The following is a 15,101-nucleotide window of genomic DNA, read 5'->3' as shown; positions in this document are numbered from 1 at the left end:
GGCTGGTTGGCTGATTGGCTGGATGACATAAAAACGACAGACAAATGATGGCTGATGACTGGGTTATTAATTGACAAAGATACCTGGAAAGGAAAGACAGATGATGGATGACTGGATTTATAGATGAATTTGGAGTATATAGATATCTGTATAGATGGATGGATGAGGCTAGATATGCAGATATGTAGTAGGATGGAAGGATGGGCGTAACATACTGATTCGGTTTCCGCAGATGAACCTCCAGTGTTCCTTACCCCCTGGCCTGGTGTCGTCACCCAGATTGACGTCCCTGAAGACACCGCCCTTGGCAAGGTCATCTTCTCGGTTGAAGCCAAAGACCCGGATGACAACGTAACGTATGACGTCGTCGGTGTCAGCAAAGATATATTCAGCATGAACGGGTCAGACCTGTCTTTAGTTAAACACCTGGATTATGAGACCCAAAGACTTCATGGAGTGTTGATCAGGTGAGCTGACGAGTTTAACGTCTTCAGTGCAGAATGGGACATACCTCTTCTTTTATTGTGTGACAGGTGACGTTCCGAGATAGATTCCAACGTCATTGTCAAGCACGTGTCGAAACGTCGCCTTTTACAGAGTAAAAGAAGACGTATGACAATAACAGTTGTCATCATTCTTCATCACCTCAACTTTTGAAATGCCAATGAGAGACATCTTCAACGTTGTAACCTTTATGGATTAAGTATGCTAGGTTTACAGAAAGTACGTGAAAACGTTTTTAAGCCTTTATTGGTAGCGTGCCTGAGAACATGGTTTTATGGTTATGTATGCTTAAAAACATTAGGTCTTTTGGTGAAATTGAAACGGTGAAAATAAATCCCCAGGGTTCTGCTTGTGTAGCCTTAGTTTTATGAAATTGAGATAAAAAGTGTGTTAGTACTCATAAATGGTTCAGTATGTTTGTGACTTTTGTTAAAACTTTCAAAACATGGCGTCCTAAATGTGAACGGTTAAGACGGCAACTTTTGTCATATTGAAATTGTCTTATTACTAATATCCCAATACTTAAAATACATGTTATAATTGCTACAAGGAAAAATGCACTACAGGATGTACGTGCCACGCGTTTTGAGTGTTTGTGCGTGTATGCATGGATGGGATTATACGTGTTTAATACAGAATATCCAAGTCCTTCCTCACTTTGTGATGTTACGAGCTTAAAATGATCTGAGATTAGTCGCAGCGACCAATCGACCACGATATCGAACACAAACGATTTTGGACCTATTAACAATGGAACATACCTCAAAAAGGTGTTTCGGCCTGAAAACTTGTTTCATTCTTAGAATAAATCACCTTGCTAACTGAACAGCTATGACAGAATATTCCGTGAAGACTCCAGGAAATGTATGTTGATGTTATATTAGACATCACGTTAAAGTAGCAAGTTGCATCATGATATGCATGTCTGCAATTACAACGTGGATACTAGGAACATCTGAAAAAATGACGCGAAGAAACTTTCTTCGATAATTGTTCGTTGATAATGAAACACTCATTAATTGTGAGATTTCAACCAGTTTCCAGCACTAACCTCATTCCAGTGGTACGAATCTCCCATCCATAATTAGGACTTAATTCAGATTATTTCGGCATTCCCTTCAGCAATGTGAGGGTAATGAACAAACTACTTTGCGTGCCTAGTTTTTTATGGAACTGAAAATGGAATTAACCCTTGCTTAATGTGTGTCTAACCACTCCGTTACTTTTTGCATTAAAAAAAAATATTGTGCATTTTTTTTTGAACTGAATTGAGATTGTGGTATGAAATGAATTTGCAGCCACATGACCACCATGTTATATATTGATTTTCCAAGTAACAAGCGCAAGATAACCTTCTACATTTCTGTATTATGCATAAATTTCATATTGGGTTTCAAAAGTTTTAGAGAAAAGCATACATTAAAAGTGAAACAAAACCAGCATGTAGCGTATTGCTTGTTTGGGATTTACCGAAACTGCAGAGACACAACCCACAAAGCACTCGCAGCTCTATGTTAACTGTAAGCCTATGAGAAACCTTAACATGGTGATCCAGCGAGTGTGAGGTGCCGAGTTCTAGTCCCACTGACTGGGTGTACAAACTTTGGAGTCACCTTTGTGTGCAGATTCTTCAAGTCTTCCCACAACTCCCATGCTCTTACATGAATCCACGTATATGACCAGATGGTGGCCTCATGAATACATGCAAACACTTAATTGCGGGTACAGCAACGTGCAGTAAACGTGGACTAGAGTACTCAGTAACTGTGTCCCAGTCCACCCAACAGTGAATGGGTACCTCGAAAGGATGGGAAAGCCTCGATAAGTCGGTGCACCTAGTGGCTGCAAGAGGTGTATGATCTTCAGTGAATTGAGATTGATGATACAATGTTGACGTTGAGATTGATATCCAGTGACCGAGGGACAAATACCAGCGCCTTGTGCTTGTACTAGTTGAATGAATGTGTGCGCTGTATGTATCCTATAGATCGTCATGTGGCATATTGCTTCAAACAGATATACGGTTTTCCGTAATCTGTACCCAGATTGAATCGGTATACAAATATTGGGACTTAAATAAGTACTGCTCCAGTATTACACAAACTACAAGTGATAAAAATACCATCAAAGTAGAAATAGACAGTAGATAATTGATAATAGATAATGCCAGAGAATATGGTGGAAGGTATGGGGGATAAGATACATATTCATATTAATTTTAATGATCAATTTGAGCCATTTGTTTTCGTTTTTGACTCCTTAATGCCCGCCCAAATGTTCTTATTAACGTCTACAGTTTCTGAAGTAATTCCATACTGTACAAAAGAGCGATTAAATTTCATGGCTTTAAAGTATTTGATCTCAAGGTACTATCATTTTGACATATAAAGAAGTCATGAGCAGTATGCTATTGAACTGTAGGAACAAGGAGTGTCTTTAGAGATGTGTCTATCACATGCATTGGCATTCAAGTCGCTACATCCTACTCTGAGTCGGGGGTGAAAGATTTCACACATTTACGATCGATAGTTCAGATATAGTTATTGCACATCATCATCGTTGTTACTGTAAGTCATGTGAAGAACCCATGGCACACGTCATCGCCAGGTCTGATGGTAAATTGTTCCATAAACTTGTGGTAGAAAGAATGTCATTGATTATTTTGCATTGTTTTCAGTTTTGCATTCAATACCTTTTAAGTTGGAACAAATCCGTAACGAGTAATTGAGAAAACACGCGAGGGAACGGGATCTGAAAGATATCTACCATCAGAAAATAGTTTGCCATCAGAGTTGTTTACCATTTTGTGGCGGACCAACGTTTTGGAACTATTTGGAATATGTTTCTTTAGATATTTTCACATATCTAGTGCCTCGGGGAACTCCACAAATTGTTCTTAAAGCACCCAAGGGACGTTTTTCGAAAAACAATGATCTTAAACTTATCCCATACAATGACCAAACGCGATTATGATTTGTAATGTTCACATCAGACGGTATTTTATACTTTGGAAGCATTGTACGATAGAACACAGTTATAATTTGTCCGATATATTTTCTCCAAAGACAACTGTAAGTTCAAACCCAGCCGTGGTGACAATGTGATACGTTCAACTTATCTTACAGAAAAGGGGTCAAAGTATGACATGCTTTTCATTTCTGGTTCCCTGTCTTTTCATTTCTGGTTCCCTATCATAGTGTGGTCCCACAACTGAAAACATTCTGGAGTGTCAAGAACTCTTGATACTTTTGTACTTTATGCATGCCCAATGAGTTCAGAAACCAGATGTTGAGCAAACGACTTCTCGACGGCAAGACTTGGATCATTGCCCGTCGAATCATCCATCACATCGTCTGGTTTAGGTGCAACAATTTACAGGTTTCCGTGATGTAGCAGTAATGTCTGGGCATTGGGGCTCGACTAGTGTCCGCATAAAATATAATTCAGGTCCCACAAAGCCTCAACGAAAAGGCCATCTGTGATCTTCTTTGCGATCGCTTTGTGGGTCCTGATTCATGTTTAATGTAGAAATAGTAGAGTTCCAATTTCATAGTTCATATTTACTCCGAATAATTCAGTACATGACGGACGGATCATTGTCTTCAATTTTTATCCATATCCGTCGGAACGTTTTTTCGTTGATGTAGATACCATATTACTAAGTCTACCATAACCCAAGAAGAGTAAATAAAATAAATAGAAGAATAAATTCGAAAATAATGACGCTAACCTTTTAATACCCGTATAACCGATGCTTCCTGTGAGGCACTAGAAGGTTACCAGTCACCGGGTTCCCATTCACTGCAGAAACAAAGTGCAATGTATTGCAGCTATGTGGACGAGACAATCTACTGAAGCCCATTTCTGGTTTCTATATTCCGTGATAGTGCTGAAATATTGTAAAAAGCGGCTTAAAGTTAAACTCACTCACTAGTGTTTATGCGGTCATCTAATCGTCTTCGCTTGCTGTGAGTCCAGTGTGACTTAACACCATACGTCGTTATCGGCTTCACGTGTTGTTTTGTGCTGCAGTCAGCAATACTCTAGCTCTATGGCAGCGGTCTGTAAGTGTTCGAGTCTGAACCCGACAATCCGGTGAACAACTACATGAGCATCGATCTACACAATCTACGATCACATGAGTCAACCACGTCTGCCTGACCACCCGACCCCGTTAATCGCCTCTTACGACAAGCATGATTTACTGAAGATCAGTTCTAACCTGGTGTCAGGGAATCGTTCCCCGCACAATATTCTCAGCATCTGATGTCTCTTAGGGATAGGAAAAAGGAAATCGTTAGGAAGGAAAAGATTCGAGTGAGTACGTAAGTTTACTTTCACGCTTCTGTTAATAATATTCGATCAATGTCACGACTGAGATACCAGAAATTATGCTTCACACAGAAAAGGGGTCAAAGTATGACATGCTTTTCATTTCTGGTTCCCTGTCTTTTCATTTCTGGTTCCCTATCATAGTGTGGTCCCACAACTGAAAACATTCTGGAGTGTCAAGAACTCTTGATACTTTTGTACTTTATGCATGCCCAATGAGTTCAGAAACCAGATGTTGAGCAAACGACTTCTCGACGGCAAGACCTGGATCATTGCCGGTCGAGTCATCCATCACATCGTCTGGTTTAGGTGCAACAATTTACAGGTTTCCGTGATGTAGCAGTAATATCTGGGCATTGGGGCTCGACTAATGTCCGCATAAAATATAATTCAGGTCCCACAAAGCCTCAACGAAAAGGCCATCTGTGATCTTCTTTGCGATCGCTTTGTGGGTCCTGATTCATGTTTAATGTAGAAATAGTAGAGTTCCAATTTCATAGTTCATATTTACTCCGAATAATTCAGTACATGACGGACGGAGATGAAAACCTGTCCACACCAAAATGTGCCATCCTCCAAAACCATCGAAATTCGTTTCGAACGTCAACCCTTGCGATTAAAGCAACGGTGCTGGGACAGTGCTTGCCCTTAACCTTGACCAGCTGCAGGTCCCAAGGATCCAGAACTAGGAAAAGTTGTGGGTCCTCATCAGAATGTGTATTTTAGCTACAGCATAAGTAAGTAAGCCAACAGAATTACTGAATGATATTTTCTGAAAAAAAATGCTCCTAGTTATAGGGAATTTGAAAGCTGTGGGCTATAACGACCTGCCTAAAGAAAACAACTGTGGGTCTGATTGGTTTTCAGTCTGGCCTAAGGGCTTAATTTAGAGCCAAAGGAATGACAATAATTTCGAACGCCGTGGTGGGATCTATTATCAGGTCAGGTCCGTTGCAACTATTACATGTGCAGGGAGGGCAGTTGAAGTTAAGCAACGCTGAGAGCGGACAACCTTTGTATGGATGATCGTGTTTAGCAGCTCGACTCCTGAGTTTCGGGGACTTCTCCACAACGAAGCAGATTTGATACACGTGTGGTCGCAGCTTAGGCAAGTGAAATTGTTCAAAATTGTCCCTATTCACCCAGCATCAAGTGGTATCTGGTGGGATAGTAACCTTCTAGCCTCACAGATTTTCCGGGGTAATAATTTGTTAGCAGTTCGAGCATTCACGAGTGTGTGGAAAAGCGAGGTATAAAATCATGTAATTATTTGAACAACTATGTTTCTTTCTAACAGAGCGACAGGAGGCAAACTGGACACCAACGCCTCCATCCTGGTCAGCGTCACCAACGTCCAGGATGAACCTCCTCTGATCCAGCTCTCTGCAACACAGACCATCCCCGAAGAACTTCCCTTGGGGGAGGCGATCCCAGGGCTGTATACGGTCACACAGACAGACATGGGCGAAGGCAAAGGACTTAAGTACAATCTAGAAGGTAAGTAAACCTCCAAACCCTGGAATAACGTTCATCTCCGAACTCTTGATTTCTATAAGAAAACGTTTCGGTCTTTCCTTGGTCTTTTCCTTTTCCCCTTTTCTCTGGATTCACTTGCACAAACAACATTTTCTACTTCAATGTAAAGTTTTTGTTGAAATATGAGAGGTACACTCGGCGTAACCCTATTGAAAATTACTATGTGCAAATAGGTCCTGTACAATGGGCCCTCCCTCACCCATCGACCTTTTCCTTGTCACTCCAGATCCCGAATGTAAATTTAAGATACATTCAAGAGACACTGACAATAGGCATAAATGCTTTTAGATATACTAATTGACAGTTTTGAATAAGAAAGCAATACTATATATTTTGTTCATATTTTCCAGCGCATCCGCATGCTCAAGGAATGGATTTTAGAAGTTAATAGCTATTGTTATTGGGGAACTGTATTTCTGAATGACCTGATCCAATACATACTGAAGACCTGTTTTGTTCCAGGAGAGCACTCAAAGTATTTTTCCATCAACGATATGTCTGGAGAACTCACGATGCAGAACAGGTTGGACTATGAAAACTCCACATCGCCTCGTGTCCTTGATAGTTTGACGCTTCAGGTCGAGGACGAAGCGGGTCGTAAAGCACGTGCAAATCTGTCCTTGAGACTTGTTAACTTGGACGACAATGTTCCTCGTTTCGATGAAGTCGTATACAAGGTGAAACTTCAGGAGCCGCATGACATAGGTGAGAAGAGAATGAGTGAGGGGCCGTACTACTTCATGAGAGTTGATAGCACGGTGTTAGTAATGTAAGGGACTGGGTGAGTGGGTGAGTGGGTGAACAGATACTTTAAACCAGAGTAAATAACTGAATGGTAAAGAAGTGAGTGAGTACGTGGATGAGTATTATACTGGCATTGTAAGTGAGTGAATGAGCAAGTAAATGGGCTCAACATTAAGGTGAGTGAGTTTAGTTTTACGCCGCACTCAGCAATATTCCAGCTGTATGGCGGCGGTCTGTAAATAATCGAATGTGGACCAGACAATCCAGAGGTCAACAGCATGGTAATGAAAATTAACAGACGCGGTTTTTGGGAAGTATGGCACTGTTACTTAGCGGCAGTGAGTGATCAGATGATTAAACCCATTGTTAAACAATCTTTTTAGTTGTAGTAGCTTTAAGGTCATTCATGTAAATCATTTCTTACCCCATAAAAACTGACATTATGATGAGGCTCTTTTGCCATTTTAAGACGATGAAGATATATATCTTTAGTTCTATAAAGGAAAGGCCAAAGATCTCGTAGACAAATAACAAAACCATAAATATAAAGATCCCAGAGTTAGAATCAATGAATAACACAACGAGGAAACCAGATAGCATGTTATTTAACAACTAATTACATGGTTAACTTTGTAAACGACATATAAAAGCCAATTAGGCTGTGTTAAAGTGAGTTGTTTGTTGTCTTGAGGTCGGTTTTCAAATACAAAATTTCATCAGCAAGTACCATTATGGCTTTAATCAGCGGGTAACATAATCAACATCTTTTTTCAGCTGGTAAGAAGATTAAATTGTTGTAATGCGTATTGCTTTTCACTTGCAGTAACTGATAGTATAGACATTTAAGTACACTCTGTATTCATCAATGACGTTTATATGTTCAGAAAACCTGATCGTTATTGCCAGTAGACATGTGTTACGATGACAAAGTATTTAGAGTTCAGTTAGCGGAAAGCTTAATAACATTGTGAAATTATTTGAGAGGAGAATGATGGCCGGTGTTGATGTATATCTGACATAAAAAAATAGTCGGGTGAGATTGCCTCTATGCATGGTCTCCAGGGAAACCATTGGCCAGGATCCGATGCGAGGACCGGGATTTGGAGGATAACGCCAACCTAACGGTGATTATGAAACCTACAGAGTTCGCCGACAAGTTGGTCATCAGGAGGAAGGACACGGCGTTTGAGCTGGACATTAAGGACAAGGAGAAGGGCATCGACCAGCTTGGGGAGGGGTTTACTGTTACGCTGGAGGCGACGGATTCCGACACGTCCCTGTCCAACACAGCGACAGCGTTAGTACAGATAGAGGTACGTTCTCTAACCACTTTCATGTCAATTATTTCGTGACACAGGTGAAGATCCAAGTTAGATTTGGTCTTTAGCAACCCATGCTTGTAAGAGACGACTAACGGCATCGGATGGTCAGGCTCTCTGATTAGTTGACTCATGTTGTTGCGGTTAACAAATTGATGTGATAAAAGGTATAAGGCATCCCCTTTGAACCAGCAAAATATTACACAGACAAGTCTGAAATATTCAATAACATATTGAGCAAATAATGAGCAAGTTACAATGAATCACAATATTTATCTATTTTTCTAGCACAATACAACCGAGTCACAAGTCTAAGGTAATAGGTCACAAACATAAAATATTAAATCATTGGCATTACAGAGAGCAGAAATTCTAGACGGTGTGTTACAAGGTCAGTAGTCAGACAGAGTGTGTCAACTCAAACTCACAATACTGAACACTGTGACCCAGTGATAACAATCATTTAATCAATGTTGATACAAATTACAGAAAACACACTATCGCACAAATATCATTGGTTTCCAGTCATGATGTTGATCACGGGATTTCCTGGTCCAGACTCGATCATTTACAGACCGCCTCCAGGGTCTGGTTGGTGATTTAGTCGAAACATCCAACATAGTGCAAGGGTTTCTTTTCGAAACATTTTGTCGTAAAAACATCTAGTTTTCTTCTCTGCAAGAGAAAAGGAAGGTAGTTTTGGAAAGAGAATGAAATACACAATCAAACATTTTATGCGTTCAAATGCCCTTGCTGATGGCAAGTCTTGGCCAAGTTTGATCAATGGTGCTGAGGCTGGACGTTGAATCACAGACAGACGTGTTACAAAAGCAATGCGTTTACCCCTGGTGTACCTTCTTATTAATGTCGCATAACCATTCCCAGGTGAAATGTAAATCGTCGCCGGGTTATTTAATTACGAGTTTGAAGATATGTGATGTAATCCAAGGTAGTGCTGAGTTTCTGTTTTTCATAATATTTATAAAACAACCGATTACAGAATTGTGACAAATAATCCATTCAGGTAAAACTGAACGGGTCGTCAGATTTTTGCACTGTTATGACTTTTGGTCGTTATTATCTGTAGAATATCAAGGAACAAATACCAAGGTAATAATTACATCTTGTTTAGAAAGAGGGAGGAACATTTTGTTTAAAAGGAAGCAAAGTCAGCATGCAAATCTCAAGGTGCGAAGTTAGTATGGTATTGAAGATGAAGGCATCATTTTACTGCGATCGCCCGACTTAACGTTTTGTTTAGAAGGAAGGAGGAACATTTTGTTTAGAAGGAGGAAAGGACATTTTGTTTAGAAGGAGGAAGGAACGTTTTGTTTATAAGATGGCGGAACATTTTGTTTAGAAGGAAGCAGGAACATTTTATTTAGAAGGAAGGAGAAACATTTTGTTTAGAAGGAAGGAGAAACAGTTTGTTTAGAAGGAGGAAGGAACATTTTGTTCAGAAGGAAGTAGGGAACATGTTGTTTAGAAGGAAGGAGGAACATTTTGTTTAGAAGGAGGAAGGGACATTTTGTTTAGAAGGAAGGAGAAAGATTTTGTTTAGAAGGAGGAACATTTTGTTTAGAAAGATGGAGGAACATTTTGTTTAGAAGGAAGAAGGAACATTTTGATTAGAAGGAAGGAGGAACATTTTGTTTAGAAGGAAGGAGAAACATTTTGTTTAGAAGGAAGGAGGAACATTTTGATTAGAAGGAAGAAGGAACATTTTGTTTAGAAGGAGGGAGGAACATTTTGTTTAGAAGGAAGAAGGAACATTTTGTTTAGAAGGAAGAAGGAACATTTTGTTTAGAAGGAAGGAGAAAGATTTTGTTTAGAAGGAGGAACATTTTGTTTAGAAAGATGGAGGAACATTTTTTCAGGAAGATGGAGGAACATTTTGTTTAGAAAAGGGAGGAACATTTTGTTTAAAAAGATGGAGGAACATTTTGTTTAGGAGGAACATTTTGTTTAGAAGGAGGGAGGAACATTTTGTTTAGAAAAGGTAGGAACATTTTGTTTAGAAAGATGGAAGAACATTTTGTTTAGAAAAAGGGAGGAACATTTTGTTTAGAAAAAGGGAAGAACATTTTGTTTAGAAAAAGGGAAGAACATTTTGTTTTGAAGGAGGGAGGAGCAATTTGTTTAGAAGGAAGCAAAGTCAGCATGCAAATCTCAAGGTGCGAAGTTAGTATGGTATACTGAAGATGAACCACGTTGAGAGTGTTGTGAATGAGTATTCCAGAATCGTGATGGGGCATACGAGAAGAAATGCATTGTACCCATGTAGGTAATCGAACCCAGATCTTTGACGTGACGATCGAACGAATGCTTTAACCCCTGGACTACCCCTTCGCCTTGAGAGCGTTATGATTTACATATATTAGTGTAGGAAATGTAACGAAATGACGTTGTTTAAGCATATCGATTTATAAGCTGTTCACTGGTTACAATTCTCTTCCCACAAAAGGTTACTCCTGTCATATCTTCCTACGTAACCTCTGTTCTAATGCGGCCCTTTCATGGTGCGAGTGTTCAAGACTCGCGATTGGAGGTGTTCAGATTTAGTTGTGCAATCAGAGACGTTGTTTCAAGAGTGATCATTTGCAAGACCTCGGTAATTTCCGAATGCATCGGGAAAATTTGCCACTACCAGTTTTTGTTTCTAAGAACACATCCTGGCGATTGATCCCTGCACTCTCTGTTGCCAGTTTCTGATTTTCAGTTAAACATCAAATACCGAATCTTTCCTTCTCATGTTGATGAACCAACTCCATGGGGGACGCCATATTGGAGCTAAGTCTATTTAATGCGTGTTCTGATTGGATTGTAACAAGGGAGATAATTCCTGTTGCGATTTTTTGCCGCTAGGGGATTTCTCGACGAAAGGTAAATATGGCCGTATTAGAACAGAGGTTACGTAGGAAGATATGACAGGAGTAACCTCTGTGGGAAGAGAATGAGTGGTTACGAGAGGGGCATGGGTTGATGTAACCTCTGAGTTTGTTTATGTTTAACGTAATCAAACATCGAGGGTACACCAATCCATGTCCCCCAAGAGACCAGTGAACAACATATTATCTTGCTTAACACGTTAATTCTTAACTGTTTTATTCCTGCAGGTATTGTCGTGTTAGAATCACCGCGGTGCAATTCCCCATCCTAGTATTCACAGGGACTACATTTGAAAATGCACTTTCGTAGCCATCGCTAAATTTTGTAGAAGATACAAGAAAACAGATTTAGTGCTATCTCCCTTCCATCGGTTTGCATTCCCAAAATATCGTGCTTCATGTGTGCTTCAATGCTATTGGAGATAAAGAAGTACTGCCACGAAGAAACGAATGAGTTGCCATTGGCAATGGGTACACTGCAATGTACCTCGCTTGTACGTGGGGTGCATTAAAATAATAGAAGAGAGCTTAGCCAATCAGAAAACGACATTTATGCGTGAGGTAAGATAAAGTATGTTGTTCAAGTGGTCGTTTGGAAGCTGCTACTAGACAAACTCCATGATTTACACATCGCCGCCATACAGCTGGAATATTGATGAGTGCCGTGTAAAACAACAACCAACCAGCCAACATAGGTGCGGTGGGATAGCCTTGTGCTTAAACCGTTAGCTCGTCACGTCAAAGACTTGGGTACGATTCTTCACATGAGCACAATGTGACGAGCACATTTCTTGTGTATTTTATTTTTAAAAACACGAGGATTTTATGCATGATATTTTCAACGTTTCATCGGACTGTAAAGGTGATAGCCACTTTCTCTCCCTCGCAGGTGTCAGCAGCGAACGACAACACGCCACAGTGGGTGTGGCCAGCAGGGGGAAACGTTTCAGGAATCCCCGGGCTCAAGATCCCAGAGACTTATCCCCCTTTTACGACGATCACGACGTTCAACGCTACCTTGGGTGTCGGCAGCAGGTCAGGCGACGTCGTGTACACCATAGCGTCAGTCATGTCAGGTTAGTAATGAAAGAGGCAGGTGGACCGGATGAAACGTCACATGAACACTTCGAGACGACACACTCCCGTTTAAGAAAGTTTGTGAATCTTCCTTACATAAAATATGTATTTGTGCCCGATGATCTATGACGATGCACAAGATCGTCTACGTCATAGCAACTATGAACACAGAACATAGTTTAGCCCCCTTCTCTCAAACCATTATTGCTAATTCATGATTATATTTGGTTCTGAAATATCAACAGTTAATAATTCATAAAATGTTCCATCCTTAGTAGTGTTCAGAGGATAATGATAACACATAGAAAACGAAAGAACATTTTGATCTTTCCATTGAAATATAAATGACCACTTTTCTGTTTTATTTGCAGATATGAGAAAGGTTGAATACGGAAAATTCACAATAGATGAGAGGCAAGGTTACTTAAAGGCGCTCAACGTTCTGGACTGTGACAAACAAACTGGAGGTGTAAATTTCTATATAATTAATGTGAAGGCGACGAATAAGCACGCCCCGGATAAGTATTCTGTGCGCACAATAAAACTGCTCCTCACTGACGCAGATGACAATGCCCCATTGTTTTCTGAGGGATTCTATCGCATTACTAATAGGTGCCCCATGAAGGACGAGGAACAGGTGTTATTAACTTTTAACGTCACTGATTATGACGTCACGTCTGTTTTGACGTTTACAATGACACCTGATAACAGCAATTATACCAGACTAGATAAAGCGAGGAGGGCATTGGTGTTCAAACGTTTGCCAAACGGCACAACTGACCTCCAGGTGACCTTTGAGGTGATGAAGGTGACAGCCTATGACGTCAGAAATCCAAATCTTAACACGTCAGTTTACGTCATGGTGTACTACAACGACTGTTCCACAAGTTCGCATCGGCGGCGAATGAGAAAGAATGGAAGGATGAGAATTCCGAAACCACCGCCGGTTTGTGGTGAGTGAGTGACGTTTTACGGGATTTTTAACAATGTATCTCATTTGTATCACGACCCATATTCTCGAAACGTTCTCAGCCCTAAGAATTCTTAAGTCTGATCGTAGCTAGTGTGTTATGAAGTTTCGTGAGGCTACGAACGGTTCGAAAATAGCAGGCCAGAAAAAGATTTCAGTCAGTGTACCCGTGTTGTGAATCGAACTCGGGTCCTGGGCTCGGCTAGCGAACACTTGAACCACCACACTGTCCCTTATGGTAGCTAGAGATTACCAGGACAATGTGTAGGTTGAACGGCTCTGTCAACAGTAATAAAATTCCCTCACAGTAATTCTGCTTAATATGGGACGAAAGCCCGGAGGGATGCAGATCTTCAATGCTTACCACATCAGTGAAGTCGACGATGCATCGGTGAAGATCCGGGTTAGAATGGGTCTCCAGCAAACTATGTTCCTGGTAATATTCGACTAACGGGATAGGGTGGTGAGGCTCGCTTGACCCTTGTCATCGTATCCAAATTGTGTAGATCGATGTACATGCTGTTGATCACTGGATTGTTTGGTCCAGAGTACAGTATTTCACAACAAACTATTGCTGAAATATTGCTAAAAGCGGCACCACACTAAACTCACTCACTTAAATGTAGATACACTAGCGAGTGAGTTGTCATTTGTAACAATATTCCAGCACTATTCTGGAGGATAGAAACCAGAAATGGACTTCATACACTGTACCCATGTGAGGAATCAGACCCAGGTCTTCAGCATAACGAGCGAACGCTTTAACCGTCCTTCTAGATACATTAATTAATTTTCATCATGTGACATTGTTCTACCTAATCCGCTTCCAGAAGTCAACGAGTATGTCAAGGATCAAACCGTGGAGGACTACATCTTTAAAGCGACGAGTGGAATACTTGGCCTCATTCTCGTGTGTATAGCAGCGTTTTACCTCTCGAAGAAAACTGTTTTGTACGTACCTTATCCATCCCTACACCTATGTAACAAATCTGAAAGTATATCTCCTTTTGGAGATATATCTCTGAATTTGGCTCGTTTAGAAAATGTGTAAAGGTCAAATAATGCTAAAGCACGAGCGTAAAGCATTATGTATGGAAATGAATGGTTTTTCAAATGTCTTAATAACGTTTAGCCAGTGTATTGAAAGTTCAGAAATATTATATTTCAACTCTTCATGACTGAAATATGTATTCCTGTAACAGTTATGTTATTCGTGAAATTCAGAAATGTTATTTTCCAAACTATCAAGAATGTAAGTCCTCGTTTATAAAGTTCTTCTGTCCATATTGTTTGGTGTAGATGACTCGTTGAAATAGCACAATGTCATGGACGTCATAATATTCCAGTAAATCATCGCCCTCTGTGAATCCTTTGGAGGAGGTTCAGGATGAGCCAGAAGAAGAAGTTAAGGAGAAGAAAGAGCACGATATTGATGATCAACGTAAGCATACCCTGAATAATGTCACTTCCTCGGTCTTCTGTCACTTAGCGACCTTTAGTAAGGGTAACCTTAACTCCCATTCTTTAACATTGCACAAACGTTGCCTTAGTGACTTATTGTCACCTCAGTGCTTTGTGAAACAAAACCAACCCAAATGCCCAAACCAATAAATGAGGATTCAGCACAAATGTACACATTTAATACCAAAAGGTATGGACACTATGCACTCCACATACTGCAACTTTGATATTTATATATCAAGCAGCATGTGCTTGTCACTGTAGCGATAC

The 15,101-nt window shown here is 40.3% G+C and overlaps 2 protein-coding genes across 2 annotated transcripts in view; one reads left to right on the top strand and one right to left on the bottom strand.

Moving 5' to 3' along the window:
- The window catches only part of LOC137297078 (protocadherin-9-like), a 54,924-nt gene that overhangs the window by 33,748 nt on the left and 6,075 nt on the right, over window positions 1-15,101 (top strand). The window contains exons 4-11 of the mRNA XM_067829051.1: window positions 233-467; window positions 6,134-6,333; window positions 6,835-7,077; window positions 8,179-8,429; window positions 12,213-12,399; window positions 12,772-13,353; window positions 14,201-14,321; window positions 14,717-14,811. Coding sequence (XP_067685152.1) covers window positions 233-467; window positions 6,134-6,333; window positions 6,835-7,077; window positions 8,179-8,429; window positions 12,213-12,399; window positions 12,772-13,353; window positions 14,201-14,321; window positions 14,717-14,811 — 1,914 coding nt within the window. The remainder of the gene's footprint in view (window positions 1-232; window positions 468-6,133; window positions 6,334-6,834; window positions 7,078-8,178; window positions 8,430-12,212; window positions 12,400-12,771; window positions 13,354-14,200; window positions 14,322-14,716; window positions 14,812-15,101) is intronic.
- Window positions 4,536-15,101, bottom strand: part of LOC137297079 (fibulin-1-like) — a 565,492-nt gene continuing 554,926 nt past the window's right edge. The window contains exon 16 of the mRNA XM_067829055.1: window positions 4,536-4,547. The gene's annotated coding sequence lies outside the window, so the exon portion shown is untranslated. The remainder of the gene's footprint in view (window positions 4,548-15,101) is intronic.

This window comes from Haliotis asinina, chromosome 9 (genome assembly GCF_037392515.1).
Source record: "Haliotis asinina isolate JCU_RB_2024 chromosome 9, JCU_Hal_asi_v2, whole genome shotgun sequence".
Taxonomy (NCBI): domain Eukaryota; kingdom Metazoa; phylum Mollusca; class Gastropoda; order Lepetellida; family Haliotidae; genus Haliotis; species Haliotis asinina.
This window is presented reverse-complemented; position numbering and strand designations above follow the sequence as displayed.